Here is a 16,930-nt window from a genome sequence, read left to right as displayed (position 1 = left end):
TTTGGTGTCGTCTTCATCATTTACGAACCTTCGTCAACACTGGGACCATCGGCTTCATAGGCAGGGTTACTGCCCAGTAGGCCAGACCGGTTCTCATGATTAACAGACATATAAATACATATAAAGTTAGAGCATTGATAAAGGGTTGTTGATAACTGGATGCCGAAAAACATGATTTATAGATGCATATTAGCGCTAAATAATCAGTTGATCATCTCATTAGCAAATACTTGGAATATAAACTGTAGATAAAGTCATGTTTGTCCAAAGCTGTATGTTTTCAGATGCAGGCAGTGGGTCAAATTTGTTGGGAACGAAGACCTGACGATACATCTTCCCATAGAAAAGTAACATTTATTGAAACATGTATGTGTAGAACATTATGAAAATAAAGCTTTAAATAAATAAAAAAACACGACTTAAAAACACATTAATATTAGTCCACTCAAAGAACTATCCACTATATAACATACAACTTACATGTGGACTCGATGCTAACCTGATTTCGAGTACAAAATTTGTAGACAGGAGCCTATGTTTCAACCCTCCCCATTTTATCGATATCGATAAGAATCGCAAGCGTGTAGCTTACTACACTATTTAAATCGGTTATGTTGGTATTATGGTTCCTTGACAGTTCTTTGTCGTAGATTTTGGTAATGATTTGCGAAACAAACTGAGTCCACTCGCTAGTATGGAAGTCCCGTCTCTTAAAACGTAGTGATTATATGCTCTTTGATGACTGCCTCTGAATCCATAGAGAGGTTTAAAAAGATGAAGAGGTTTTAGGCAAGAACTGAAGATAAGCCCCTCGTATACTGCCTGTCAAATTTGATAATTGAAAAAGTGACCTTGACAATTAAAATAATAGATTTAAATTCCCACGCACGGATCCGTGTCTAAGGGCCGGTACAGACGGACTGCAACTCGACTGCAACTTGTATGGGAACTGCATGCCGACTGCACTCCAACTGCAACGGCCCCAAGCATACAAGGGGTAAAAGCAGTTTATCAAACATATACTACTCTTTATAAACTATCAGTTTATATCTATGACAGTAAACATGGCAATGAATGTCATAGAGTAACATATATCGTTATTTAAATGAAAAACTAATCTTGAAACCCATGGTTTAATCAACACCCGGCTAATCCATCGTGGCGTTTAGTAAAGTCTTTTAGAACGTAGTGATTATATGCTCTTTGGTAAAGTCCAGATATGGCGGATGTCACACTGCTCCGCACTTCGCAGCGACGTCTGGTGCTGCGGTTTTTATTTCAGTACTGCAGAATCTATATTTGTATACAAAAACCGCATGGTATAGGTAACACAGTGGCCTTCGGACGGCGATGCGGTGCGGACCGGAGGGTATGCCACACCGAACTCCGCAGTTCCGTCCGGATTTTTGTGTAAATAGAACGTGATCGGAATGAATCTCGATATAGATAAGTTTATTTTTGAAATTAAAAGCCGTCCAGCAAATTGGAACATGAAATGTGAAGCGTACAGTGATCGTGTGTAAAAAGCAAGACAATGGGAGGAGGTGGTATATATATATATTTACCGACCCAGATGACTCAATAGATGATAAGAAAAAAAAATGCGACATTCGGGTGCAGTTAAAAAAAAATTCTTCGTGTTGCCTTAAATCTTCAAAATCTCTTACAAAAGATTCATTTATGGGTCTGGTTTGTAAATAGGGGTGTACCCAGTATCTTCTGCGTTTTTTTAGTTCATTATATAAAAACCAAACTAAAATTTGTCGCGGTGTTTTGAATAAGTTCCGTTTCCATTGTATTAAAAAATTAAAACCTCGACGTTCGAATTTCAAATGAACATAAAAGGGAAATGAACGCGGTTCGTCGTGCGCCGCAACTCCGGGCGAAGATACGAAGAAAATTGTCCGGTTGTGCGTCATCGCCGCACGCGAATTCGTCGCTCCGTATGCTGTAACGAAATACGGCGTCAGTGTGACATGCGCCACTCTTTACTAAAAGCAACTACCGAAAACAACGTCATGCTCTACAAGCACACTTAAAAGTTACCACTGAATAACGACACTTGACATTGGCAAAATCATCATAGATTTGATGGAGGCCATATTTTAAAAGACGAAGAAATTGAGGATGAATCTTTGGGATGAATGTTAAATTGTTAAACGCCTCAAAAAAAGTATAGTTATTTCTAATATTGTTCCTCTGAATTAAACCCAAAACTACAGAATAATAAATAATTTGATTACTAAACATACAAATTACTTATAAACTAAATTAAAACCTTTGCACCAGGAATGAGCCGGAGTGCGGGTTAAGGCCCCTTTCCTGCAGGCGGCGCCCTACTTCCCTAAGGAAGGTTTCTGCCTCTGCGCACCAGCAACCGGGCGTTTTTACCGCTACTGGGATGAAGAGCCCGAACAAGCAATTTGTAAGCACTGAGAACTTTTACCGCTTTTGTAAGACCGTCAGCTCAGCGGCTGCACCCGCCGTCCTGATGGTACGACCGTGGTGCGAGGGGGCAAAGGTACTTACGCACGTAACATCCCATAGCAGACACTCTCCTTTCTTCCACGGCATCAGTGTCAAACCGTACGGCCTTTTGCTATCGGACCATCGGACCAGCTGGGCTGAGGCCTGGCATCGCAGCCCAAATGAAGAGCAACGGCCGAGTCGTTGTCGGAGATTGTTGCAGACCCGTATTTGTTTTGAAAGTCCTACCAATGATACCCCACACCAATTAAAGCGAAAGCGAAAAAATAAAAATAAAAACATTTTTTATGGGAGGTACCCTGAACTCATTTTTTTTTGTGGTTTTTACTTTACCGTTCTTTTGCCATGCATGATTTATGTATCCATGTCGAATTGCAGTTTTCTAGCACTAATGATCTCGAAGCCAAGCCTCGGACGGACAGACAGACGGACATGGCGAAACACGGGTTCCTAGTTGACTGCGGAACCCTAAAAGTAAAAAAAAGTAAAAATAAATTCTTTATTTGCATTAAATGTGGTTAACAATACAGGTCTTATTATAATTATAAGTATCACACATTTAACCGTATTATAGCATGCAAAATATGTACAATTACATCTTAAAAATCTATTTACATTTCATGCATTTATTTTTTTATCAGTCAACAACAGTGATAACAAATAAAATGATAAAATAATAATAATAATGAAGGAAATGAAAATGTCATTAGCTAGTGTGGAAGTCAAAATATTCTTTAATATTGTAAAAATTATTGTTTAATAGCCAGTTATACAATGTCCGTTTGAATCTTTTTATCTAATGGTAAATTATTGAATACTTTAATTGACATTATGCGACAGTTATTTTTAAATAATGCACTTTTACACATTGGTCCTATCAATTTTGTAGGATCTCTGGAGCGTAACCTTGGATTTGCAAACGAGTTTTGTAAATAAGTTAGGGTTAGACTTAACAAAAATGCCGATTTCTAAAACATACATACTAGTTAAGGTCAGCAATTTAAGTTTTTTAAATAGAGCTCTACAAGATTGTAAAGGTCCTTTCCCACAAATAGCTCTGATACATTTTTTCTGGCTAATAAACACCCTTTTTATGTCTGTTCAGTTTCCCCAAATAATTAGTCCGAATCTAAGCAATGAAGCAACATAGCCGTGATATGCAATAATAGCGGTTTTTTCGCCAGTTAAGCGTTGTAATCGTTTCAGAGCATATGAAAATTTTTCTAATCTAATACACAAGTTGTCTAAAAAAATTATATGTTATTCAATGTAAGCACTTACTAAGTCAACCGGAGAATTATACCTACGCGAGTTCTGTAAATTATTCTAAATATTTTATAAGTATAAACTATTTAATCTATTTAATCTGATGTTAATCTATTTAATCTGATTTTAATTTTCATTTGAACTTGATTTTAATTGTGATATTAATTTAATTTATATATTAGGTATACACTAGTTCATTATTTAATAACAATTTTAATTTATTTATTTATTTGTGACTGATTATTTATTTTTCCTACTCCTCTACTGTTATCTGTCATTTATGCATTCATTAACACGAATATAAGGACATACATAAAAGATTTCAAGAAAAGTCTATATTGTCTATTCCTCATAAAAGCTCTTGTGCTTTTATAAGCTATAACGTTACTGCGATTAATGGCTACCAACCTAACAAAACCAAAACGAATACAGTTTTAAACTAAGTGCATTGCTGCCAACTTACAAAATATTCATTTGGTTGCATAGTAAAAATAATTACTTCATAAGTCAGAAACACGCATGTGACACCCGTAATATAGCAACACCCATAGACTACGAAGACCGCTTAGCGTTGCTTGTTAGTCTCCGTAGGCTACGGTGGCCAAAATTGAGAAAAAACTGTCCAAAAAATTAATTTAGCAAGTAGCAAGTACCAGGGCCTCATGAGTTACGAGAAGGTGTCGCCGACCGGCCGGCCGCGGCCCGGGGCGGGCTGGGCGCGGACAAAGTATGCTCGCGCGTCTTAGCTATATACTTTTGCTGTAATTTGTTTACCTAAATTAAGATTTATTTTTGTTGACTCGTAGGAAAAATATTGTATGCAACGTTGTATAAGTAGGTCAAAAAATTCTCGTGGCGTATTCCTTTACAATGTTCGCCTCCGCCTTCGGCTCCGGCTCACATTGTAACTCACGCCACTCGCCTTTTATGACCCTTCTTATACAACTGTTGCATAAAATACTATAAAATTAATGTAATAATTATACTGTGGATACTAAGTTACTAACATAGTCTTAAAGAAAATTTGTAACTAAATAACATATATGGGTATAATACCTGAAATAAATAGTTCAATTTCAATTTCAAAAACACTACGAATGTATATCTTCTACTTTAGACGTTTTTAGGGTTCCGTACCAAAAAGATACAAAAGAAACCCTTATGGTGCGACTCTGTCCGTCCGTCCGTCTGTCACATTGCTAAATATCTCGAACAGTACTTATCGATTTGAAATTTGGAATAGTAATGAACAACGCTAACCGAGACATATTGGAAGTGTAATTTTTTATTTTATTTATATTCATTATGAAAAATGCCCAATATAAAGAGGGGTCAAAATTTCAAAGTCTAGTTACTAGGTCAAGTGGGGTATCATTTGAAAGAACTCAAATTAAACATTACAAAACAACTTTTTTTTTTCATAGTGAAACAAAATTAACTTATCAAGGAAAATGTAAAAAAAATACTATTCCCCCTTTTATCTCCGAAGTTTACGAATTAAAAATTATAAATTTTTTACATAATAAAAATATAATCATAAAGATCACAGAGAAAAATAAAATCAGACCTCTATCTTGAACTCTTTTTTTTAAGTAACAAATAACATTTTATAATTTAATTTGCAATTTAATCCCGTTTGTGGGTGTTTATTATAGTTGAAATTCCTTCCAAAAAATATTGAAATCGGTTCACATGATAAAGAATTATCCCTAAAAAACTAACATACATAAGATCACACAAATTAGTTAGCCAATTTGCCCATAGATAGCGCTGTACATAATTATGATAATAGTATACTTCTGGTCAAGTCTTTTTTGATTATAATTCCATGAGAAAATTGAAAGTTTGTACGGAACCAGAACGCACCGAGCGCGAGGAAAACGAACTCGCACTTGACCGGTTTTTTTATTTCCATTCTTAGCTAAGATTTCTCGCAGAAGGCAATCGTATCGGAATGTAGCAAAGAGATACTTTGCTACTACAAGGAATGTGCATTATTACGATACTTTACATGTTCCAACCCTTCAAATAAATACGCTTCTCTATAATAGCCCAAACTACTTAATTTCAGTGTTTTATTTAAGCCAAGTAGTTTCAGTAGGTATTTTTTATGTAAGTACCTATACTTAATACGTCATCATATGCAGTTGTGATCCTTACCCACAGTTTCCCTGATACCCATACTAATACAGCGAAATTACTCTTGTATTTCTATAAGTAACCTTTTCACGGCAAAACTATCAAACGGCTGTTGATGAAACTTGGCACGTAGAAAGCTTAAGCCAAAATCCACCACCTATTAGGGGTAGAAAACAAATGGCTGAAATTGTTTACGTTTTCCAACTAAAAGTAATCTTTTAAGTAACCCTCTGTCTAATCTAATCGATCTACCAATTGAAACTTTTGTAGTTTGTGTTTCCTTCTATTACTCAAAGTGTCACTTTGGTTAATTAAGTTAATTAAAGGGTCAACGTGTACAGATAAAGTGTCAATATTGCGGGTAGGGCAGTAGAATGCAGTACGACCTTTGCCAGCTTTGCCGCCGCACGTGACACAGGTCTCAGTATTTCATTAATTCGAGACTCGGTGAAAGCGTCAGCCATGTACGGGATTCTTTTGGAGAATATACGCTATTTTGTTTCGGTAAGTCGAAAACGCTACCTACTATTCTAAATTACTGTATTTAAATACAACGTTTACTGAGTAAAGTTCAAGAAAGCTTTCTTATCTTGTGTCTATTTATAATGGTCAACCGAGATAGTCGAAATGGTTTGATGGTTTTTTCAATTATTTAATTTTTCGCCCTTTAATTTTTTACGACATATATGACATTCATATGATATTCATATGGTGGATATGACGTCCGACTTTCAATCCGGAGGTCGCGAGTTCAAATCCTGGCTCGTACCAATGAGTTTTTCGGAACTTATGTACGAAATATCATTTGATATTTACCACTAGCTTTTCGGTGAATCCGCATTGGGCTAGCGTGGGGACTATAGCCCGAGCCCTCTCGCACATGAGAGGAAGCCTATGCCCAGCAGTGGGACGTATATAGGCTGAATTATTATTATTAATATTTAATTTTTTACGTGTGTGCTCAGTCTAGTAACATGGTATTTATTATGTGGTGTACTACTTATTCAATTTAATTGTACATACTCTATGATTTTAAAGCAAACAAGGTAATAAGCTATATACCCAATTATCATATAAAAAAGCTATGTCTAAGGTCTGTTTTTTTATTCCGTAGACTAAAATGACGTTTCATATGTAAGACATGACATTTCTTAGCACCACATGAAATGTCATTTTAGTCTACGGGATAAAAAAACAGAATATATGTTATAATGGCAACACTTTTAATACAATATGTAGAACTACCGCGAAAATTGAAATTCACAAATTGCAGGGATCTTTCTCTTTTACTCTCACTAAGACCTAATTAGAGTGACAGAGAAAAATGCCCGCAATTGACGAACTTCGATTTTCGCGGTACCAGAATTTGCACCTGCGAAACTTGAGTTTCATCAAAGCTACCTAGATTAGAATCCATAACTCCACGGATTAAATTGACATAAAATTATACCAGGTCAACTTTAACGATCAAGCCGTACTAATTGAATTATAGTTTCACCAGCACAGGTTTCTAACGTACGTTAAGTACTTTAATGCTTAATGACAATGAATAAGTACTAGAACGACTCATACTCTTGACTCAAATGAATGCCGTAAGGTATCAACATACTGCAACCCAATTCAGCACGATGGCAATAACCCGAATAGGCAATAGAGCCGCGTCCTTCGAAGGGCGCATGGCCAATTGGCCCCAATGCGTTTCACCGAACCAACTCAACGCATTCTCCGGCTTGATGACTTCACTGTCGCTATGAGACTTAACATTTATTTATATGACTGAAGTACTAACGGACTGCACGGTAATGGGTATACGTATTAATAATTACATGATACTATTTTATCTCGAGTTGATTTATTTGTATTTATATGTGCATTAAATAAAATGTACAGTCGCCATCAGACATATCGGAGCGGCCAAGGTGTTCACAAATATCTGAACACGTACTTTAACGCCTTGACAAGAGAGGCGTGTTCAAATATTTGTTAGCGCCCTGGCTGCTCCTATAATATCATTCCAGTAAACGATAAAAGCGAGTTATTACCACAAGTTATACAACCACGCTTACAGCCGCTGTTAAGTATACTGTAAATTTATATTGTATAACACACACTCTTTAAAATAGATCAGTAAATCACGAGCACGCGATGGTATCAATTACCCACTTGTTGTCAAAACCGTCGCCCCTAGGCGCCATTTATTATATCTTACCGGTCTCGTAGATTTATACCACAGACCTAAATTTAAAGAGAAACCATGCGTGCGCATTTTAGTGCGATGTTGTGATGTTATCAGTGTTCATTTAGTCACCCACTTGCGCAAAATATGTAGGCTTGTTAACTGTTTCCTTAAAATTTCGATTCTGCCGGGAAGGATCAATTATTTATTGAACTGGGGAAATCTAAGTTAATTACAAAATGATGTGCGCTAGGAAAAAACTACTTTAATATTCTGTGGTCTATAGTTTCCTTCGATGCTCAAATCATTATCGTCGTTTGTCTTATCCTATTAATTTTAACTAATAATCTTATAGGTAGATCGTTACTACTAGAAAATAAAGATGCTAGAAAATCGCGTAGGGACAAACGGACAGACAGTCAGACGGACATGGCAAAACCATAATGGTTCCTATCCTACCCTAAAAAATATTATCGTTTTATCATACGATAAGTATGTAATGTAACCAATAAAAACTCAAAACAGAAATTTTATTACTTAATAATTTCGTTCACTTGCGTTTGTGGCTTTTTATGAGATATAGCTACGTAATTCATTAGATATTCGTGGAGATTACTCCTGTACTGGTGTATTAACATGTTATACACAAAATCGGCCTGCTTGAGACAATGATAATCCAAATGTAGCCAAGATGAGACCATTAGGCTTGCACTGTCAAAAAGTTATCAGATCTCTTGTAGAGCCAAGCTTCTAACTCTACAAGCCCTAACTTCACAAACTCTATACCTTAGTCAACATATATGGCTTCTCCGTTTCGCTACCGACACATGGGGTATGGTGAAAAATGTATTCACTATTCATTATTTTTTATTATACAATACTTCTTGTAGTAACGAAACAGTCAAGCCACATATTTTGACTAAGGAGTAGAGTTTGTGAAGTTAGAGCTTGTAGAGTTAAAAGGTTGGCTCTACAAGAGATCTGATAACTTTTTGACAGTGCAAGCCTTATTGTCTCGTCTTTGCTACATTTTACATGAAAATGTTTTCGGTAGGATCAAAAAGGTTTACATGGTGGGATTTCACTTCTTTTTATATGTCGTTTATAACAATCTTCCATCCCCTAATTTATGGGGTTGGGGGTGATTTACTATTAAAAATCCCGAAATACGTATCTCGGGGCATCTTTTATACAATCAGCTTTTTTTTACTGATCTCTCATACAAACTTCAACCCCTTTTTCCCCCTAACGCCCATTTCCTCCTCCTTTTCGCCCTTACGGGGTGATTTTGCGATTGAAAACTATTCTATATCCTTCCCCGTTACAAAAACTATCTACATACCAAAATTCAACTAAATCGGTTAAGCGGTTAATGATTCCCCATACAAAATTCAACCCCCCTTTTCACCACCTTAGGGGCTAAAAATTTCAAGTTTTGTTTTGTTGTTTATGTACTAATACTATCCTACAATACCAAATTTCAGCTTCCTAGGACTTAAGGACGGACGGAAGTACCCTAAGTGTTTTGATGATCATCAGTAAGTGAGTGAGTCAGTGACGAAATCGGGTTTTTTTTAGATATGAATAAAATTTAAAGTATGAGAGCTATGCAATGGAATTTTTTTATGCTTAATAATTCCACTATTGACATTATATCCCGAGAATTTTGATTATCTGGTTTACTCCAAACCCAAGTTATACGGGTTCAAAAAAAGCAGCCAAGTGCGAGTCGGACTCGCCCATGAAGGGTTCCGTACCATTTATGACGTATTAAAAAAAAACTACTTACTAGATCTCGTTCAAACCAATTTTCCGTGGAAGTTTGCATGGTAAACTAAAAAAAATATATGTATTTTTTTTAGTTTTATCATTCTGTTATTTTAGAAGTTCCAGGGGGGGGGGACACATTTTACCACTTTGGAAGTGTCTCTCGCGCAAACTATTCAGTTTAGAATAAAAATGATATTAGAAACCTCAATATCATTTTTGAAGACCTATCCCACGTATGGGTTTGATGAAAAAAAAAAATTTGAGTTTCAGTTCTAAGTATGGGGAACCCCCAAAAAAATTTTTTTTCTATTTTTGTATGAAAATCTGAAAGCGGTTCATAGAATACATCTACTTACCAAGTTTGAAGAGTATTGTTCTTATAGTTTCGGAAAAAAGTGGCTGTGACATAACCGGACAGACAGACGGACATGACGAATCTATAAAGGTTCCGTTTTTTGCCATGTGGCTACGGAACCCTAAAAACGACGAAGCACTTCGAGAAAAGGTAGGTAAGTATAAGGGCGCTTCGCTTTGCTCGTCTTGGTGGATTTGCGATTGCGCGATTTGCTCTTTAGCGATAAGACCGCCTGTTGTCTGCCTCTATGACTAATCATTTGTTTTTCTTTAACCTGTATCTTTTACTGAGGTGTAAAGTGCCAATAAAGAGTATTCTGTCTATCTATTTGCTTTCAAACGTGTGTATTCAGGAAGGTATTTTCATGTTTATTATTTTTTAGGATCTATCTATATCAATCTTTAAAAGATTGAGCATCCATTAATTGTGCGTCAGTGGATTGACCTCGAGCCGCTCTCAAAAATATCAGGTCCTGTAGGCATAGACTGAAAATGCGAATAACAAGGCCTTCTGATTCTGGAGGCATTTCGTTATTACTGAGCTGTCTGCCGCGAGGCGGACTCACAGAGAAAGGGTATATTGTAAGAAGGAGTATTTATAGGGTTCTGTGTCCTTAATTTGATTTATGACTTTTCAAAAAAGTGTTTTTGTAATCATTTCCTTATATAAGTAAGTAGTTGTAATTTATAGTATTCTAGTTATACTATTGGTTTCATGTGTCTTCATTCTTGGCAGAGCGATAAGAAATCAGAATAAATTTTTGAAATGGGTTAAGTGTCTCGGGGTCTCGTCTACCCTAAAAAAAATTATGTTCTAGGAGCGGGAATTTCGAGATGGCCGCTTTACTAGGCATCCTTTACATGAACGCAGAGGCAGTCGGGAATATAAATCACGTCGTAATAATCGAACGAGCGAGCGAAACGAAGTTCTTACATTCAACTTTGAACACACGGCAACGGGCACGTTCCGGCATGTCGATGTTTTTAAGCTGAATTATCAGAGTATAGTTTGATGGACAATAACTTAAGTAATAATTAACTTAAGCTGTAACAATTTGTGAGGGGTCTATGGGGTGTTTGATATCAAAGTGCTCGGGTTACACATTTATAATTTTGTTTTCTATTTTACGATTTTAAATAATTAGCAGATACAACTCAAAATAAAATAATTATAGATACCTATTTGACAAGAAAGATTACGGCTTACCACAGATACTGTCAAGGGCGTCGCACTGTGGGCTGAAATTCGACTCTCATTGACATAGACACCGAAGTTGTTATTGTTATGTTTTTATGATTGAAATAAATGTTGCCCAGCATTGTTATGGTAATCTATGAATTTTAGACGATTTAGAATGAAAATTGTCGTGTTACGATTTTTTTTTAAATAAATGTATGGAGCAGGAACAAGAAATCATTATTACTCAAGAACCGCAAAACGAACCGTAATATCCTCACATGTGATTATACTACGAATTATTAGTGATTTTTAAAAAACAACGGTTAAACAGCTCTCAAAATTGTCACTTAAGGACCTTAAGGTCCTAAAAAAGGATTGGAGGCTTATTGGAAGCGCTAAGCACAGAATGATAGGGCACCGTGGCGGCAGTGCCCGCGCGAGAGCCTCGCAGGCTACACGGGTGGTTGCAACCAACTAACTTAGCGTTCTAGTTAGTAACTTGAAGTGTAGTAGTGCGTTTTATGATATGACCTCGGTCTCTTTAAAGCAAGTGTGATTAGGCTACTACTGAACCGGCGAGCTCCATCTTAGGCCCTGTCTTTACTTTCCATCAGATGTGACTAGGGCTAATCGCCGATCAGTTTATTAAATAATAAAAAAAGGTACACCATGTCATTAATATAAACGGTTGAGTTTGGCATCTTGAGTTTGTCACCGTTGCTTATTGTTGGGTTGGTTCTGTTGTAAATATTCGATGCTGATTAAAATCTTAATTATATTTGTATTCGTTAAAACAAAAAAAAACTATCTTTCTAGCATCAGGAGGGTGTGTATAAATTCATGAATTATAAATAAAAGTTACTATATTGTAAAGAATAAGCAAAATTTTTTTTTTAATTTTTTTATTAGATATTCTGAACCCCTTCTTGTTATTCTATTTTTAAATAGCAATCCAATTGATAATTAATGTAAAGGCTTTATTTACATCAAAAAAGGTTTATATATATATTCAGCTATGACAGTTGTGAGTTAACTTTATATAACTATTTTCACTTCGAATTTTCCTCCCATGCGTAAATAACGGACTTCTTAAATAAGGCCTACCGGCGCCCCCGAGCCCTCGAAGAGCGCCATGTACGGGTGGCTACTGGAGAGCGTGCAGCACTTCATAGTGGTAAGACACATTTGACACGATACGGGTACTTCCTGATCTTAACGTGGAGCTGAAAACCTATACAAAACGAAGTTCATTAAATACACGTTCAATATACTAAAGATCCGTGTAAAGGCTAAAACTATCAGTTTGGACTAACAGATTGAACTAATGGGAGCTATAGCTTGCAATTGTCCAAATATTATTCGTATAATTCCAATCCATACAAAGTGTAGGTAGGGTATCCGGATTCCGGATTAGAAGTACCCAGTGATGAAGCTGATGATAAGAAAAAGAGAAATACCTACTTAAAATAACACTTAATTTGTTAGAATATTTATTTGTAGATGATGAAGAATAATTAATAAAGGTTAACTGGAAGAGATCCCTTAAAGGGATAAGTACGCCTTTGTACTAATGAGTGATTTTTTCCTGTTTTGTTTTCATTTTTGTACAATAAACTGTTTTACTACTACTACTAATTAATCTTGTAATATTGGCTTGTCAACAGGGCCGGATTTAGGGGAGGGCAACCGGGGCTACTGCCCCGGGCCTCCACAAAAGAGCCCCCCCCCCCCCCCCACAATAGAGAATTCGGTAAATTTACCATTTTATTTGGAAAAAATTTGGGGCCAGGGGGCCTCCACTCCTTTATTGCCCGAGGCCTCCAGACCTCTAAATCCGGCATTGCTTGTCAAGTCATGTACTCTCCGTCGACTCGTCAAAAATGTTGCTTGGTTAATTCGATACGCGTCTCTCAAAGTAACTTGAGGTGTTTACTTTGAAAAAAAGAACTATTCGCGAGTTGTAACAAATTGTGTCCCCAAAGTGTATTCACTCCATCTCCGGTGAACTGGTCAGTATTTTACAGTCACCGTGAATAAATGTCTGAACTAATCGCCTAATCAGGACACTGCAAAATATCAGAATATTAACTTCATAATGTCTTATTTAGCCTTTTTAGCACTATGTTCACTCAGAGATATAACTAAACACTGTACCATTATATTGGAGACATTAAATTTAGTAATGGCCCTTTTAAGTCTCCTTCAAGGTGAAGGCTAACCAAAGTCAATTAAACTAAATATAACTTACCCTCCCCCACTTCACGAAAGGGGGTAAAATGTCGAGATTGCTTCTCGGCCGCCTACACCCACTTGTTGGTATAGGTAACTTACATTACTTCCCAGATATTCTTAAAAAACCGGCCAAGTTTGAGTCGGACTCGCGCACGAAGGGTTCCGTACCATTATTTATAAAAACGGCAAAAAAAATATCTTTGTTATTTGTTGTTATAGCGGCAACAGAAATACATCATCTGTGAAAATTTCAACTGTCTAGCTATAGCGTCTAGCTATCACGGGTCATGAGATACAGCCTGGTAACAGACGGACGGACGGACGGACAGCGAAGTCTCAGTAATAGGGTCCCGTTTGACCCTTTGGGTACGGAACCCTAAAAATTAGGTACGATTTTGACATATTTATGATCGTACACACAGTTGTAAAAGTGCATACCTACCTATCCACTTTTTGAATGGAATTCAATGAAAAAGTGGGTATACACTTTTGCAGCTCGTTGTACATATCTATGTAGATATACTCTGGCACACCCACTTTGTTAATTGTGTTGTTGAATCTATATGTAAAAACAATTAAGATTATACATTATATAATTCACATATATATAATTGTCCTAATTATTTATAAATAATGATTAAAAATAATTTGATAGAGCTATTAAAAGTCTTGTAAGTATACTTACTTACTGGTGACCCATACAATTATTTTATATATTTACGAGTATAAGGGATTCAATAAATTTGAGAGAAAAATCTTGTGCATTATTGTAATGACAACTTATGAAAAACTATGACAAGTAAAAAAAAATAGGTACTTAGCTTTAACCTACCAAAACGTTGAAATAGGTACCGTTATTCTTACGTACTTTTAGATGCATGTCCGAATTGCCCGATGCAGGCTCTATAGTTAATAAATAAATAAATAAAATGTTACAGGGACATTCTTACACAAATTGACTAAGTATCACGGCAAGCCCAAGAAGGCTTATGTTGTGAGTACTCAGACAACCATATAAGTATATAATATACGAATACTTAAATACATAGAAAACATCCATAACTCAGGAACAAATATCAGTGCTCACACACAAATAAATGCCCTTGCTAGGATTCAAACCCAGGACAATCGGCTTCATAGTCAGGGTCACTACGCACTAGGCCAGACTAGTCGTCAAATAGTAGATTGTTAACCAAGGGATGGAAGGCACCCATTCCTGTCGAGGTAGTGTGGCCAATATTCCGAGACTGAAATGGTGATTTTCACCCGAGTTTAACACTAGACTTTTCATTTTGAACACGGGGAACGTAAAATACATATGTACTAAAAAAACGGCGAAGTGTGAGTCGGACTCGCGCACGAATTCCATACCATTATCTATAAAAACGAAAACGACCAACAAACCCATTTAAAACCAATTTTTGATTGCTTATCGTAGAAATAAATAAAAAAACGTATTTGAAATGTAAAATGCTCTAGTGCAGAAACATATAAGTAGGTATCAATTTCTACACACCTTGTAGAACAACAATGACTCACTTACAGAGTATAAGAAATGAAAAATTCTTTATTTTATAATTTCAAATTGCGGCAACGCCCTTCACACAAAGTTAATGCATCATATTCAAGATTATTTTTTATGAGTGTCTAACTATACCGTTATTACCAATTAAAATAATCGAGTATAGCATCAACTAATTACAACTACATATCGCATTATTGTTGCATAATGTGTCTATTGTTTAGTTCAATATACGCACGTAATTTTGGAGTGTCACGTCCTTCGCTGTCCAAATTGTTGCCAAATAGTGCTCTCTATTCCATGCCAAGCTAAACCACTAATAGGTCACCTAGGCAGGAAAACACTAAAATTTATCTTAGGCAGCTATGTGTTGTCGTTGTGCCATTCGATTCGGGTGCATTCACCAGTGTTTTTTTTTGACTGATAGTGACGTGGCTTTTGTTTACGCGATATGTATTACCTGTCACAATTTCTTTTTTTAAATGCTTTCCTATTTTTAGGGTTCCGTAGCCAAATGGCAAAAAACGGAACCCTTATAGATTCGTCATGTCCGACGTCCGTCTGTCTGTCCGATTATGTCACAGCCACTTTTTTCCGAAACTATAAGAGCTATACTGTTCAAACTTGGTAAGTAGATGTATTCTATGAACCGCATTAAGATGTTTACACAAAAATAGAAAAAAAAACAATAAATTTTGGGGGTGCCCCATACTTAGAACTGAAACTCAAAAAAACTTTTTTCGTCAAACCCATACGTGTGGGGTATCTATCGATAGGTATTTAAAAATTATATTGAGGTTTCTAATATCATTTTTTTCTAAACTGAATAGTTTGCGCGAGAGACACCTCTAAAGTGGAAAAATGTGTGCCCCCCCCCCCCCCCCCCCCGTAACTTCTAAAATTACAGCATGAAAAATCTAAAAAAATATATGATATACATTACCATGCAAACTTCCACCGAAAATTGGTTTGAACGAGATCTAGTAAGAAGTTTTTTTTTAATACGTCTTAAAAATTAAAAAAACAATTTTTTTTCATCAAACCCATACGTGTGGGGTATCTACGGATAGATCTTCAAAAATGATATTTATGTTTCTAATATAATTTTTTTCTAAACTGAATAGTTTGCGCGAGAGACACTTCCAAAGTGAAAAAAAAGTGTGTCCCCCCCCCCCTGTAACTTCTAAAATAATAGAATGAAAAATCTAAAAAAAAATATATGATGCAAACTTCCACCGAAAATTGGTTTGAACCAGATCTAGTAAGTAGTTTTTTTAATACGTCATAAATGGTACGGAACCCTTCATGGGCGAGTCCGACTCGCACTTGGCCGCTTTTTTTATGAATATTCGATTACCAAGCTTTCACGAAAACAAACTGAACTACTACTATAGTTAAATGTATATTTCATTTCTCATGCTCTGAAAGTGGGTCGCTGCCTTTTGTTCTAAAAAGTATGCAGAAAAGAATACGTTTCTGCTCTAGAGCACTGTACTTTCTAAGTACGTTTTTTCTATTTTTTATACGATAAGCAATTAAAATTTAGGTTTTAAATGGGTTTTTTGTACAATTTTCATTCTGATAATTAATTTCCCATTCCATAATTAACGATATTTTTTCCTACAACTTACTTTCCAAGAAATACTACTGAAGTTTATACTTAGCCGTGTTTTTTCTTTTTCTCGTATTTGAAATAAAGAGTAGAGTGCTTAAATCGGGTGAAAGACATCATTTCAGTCACGGACTGTTGGCCAAACTACGTCGACAGAAATGGGTGCCTTTCATCCCTTGGTTAACAATCTAC

General features: G+C 36.1%; 1 protein-coding gene across 2 annotated transcripts in view; it reads left to right on the top strand.

The window, feature by feature from the left end:
- Window positions 1-6,263: 6,263 nt before the first annotated feature.
- Window positions 6,264-16,930, top strand: part of LOC133516326 (soluble guanylate cyclase 89Db-like) — a 31,651-nt gene continuing 20,984 nt past the window's right edge. The window contains exon 1 of one of the 2 annotated variants that reach the window (XM_061849214.1): window positions 6,264-6,396. In XM_061849214.1, the coding sequence (XP_061705198.1) occupies window positions 6,355-6,396 (42 nt within the window). In that variant the 5' untranslated portion in view covers window positions 6,264-6,354. Of the gene's footprint in view, window positions 6,397-12,410; window positions 12,547-16,930 lie in introns of those variants that run through there. The other variant, XM_061849213.1, reaches the window with a different exon arrangement.

This window comes from Cydia pomonella, chromosome 3, assembly GCF_033807575.1.
Source record: "Cydia pomonella isolate Wapato2018A chromosome 3, ilCydPomo1, whole genome shotgun sequence".
Taxonomy (NCBI): Eukaryota; Metazoa; Arthropoda; class Insecta; order Lepidoptera; family Tortricidae; genus Cydia; species Cydia pomonella.
Note: the sequence above shows the minus strand (reverse complement) of the source record. Positions and strands in the feature narration are given on the sequence as shown.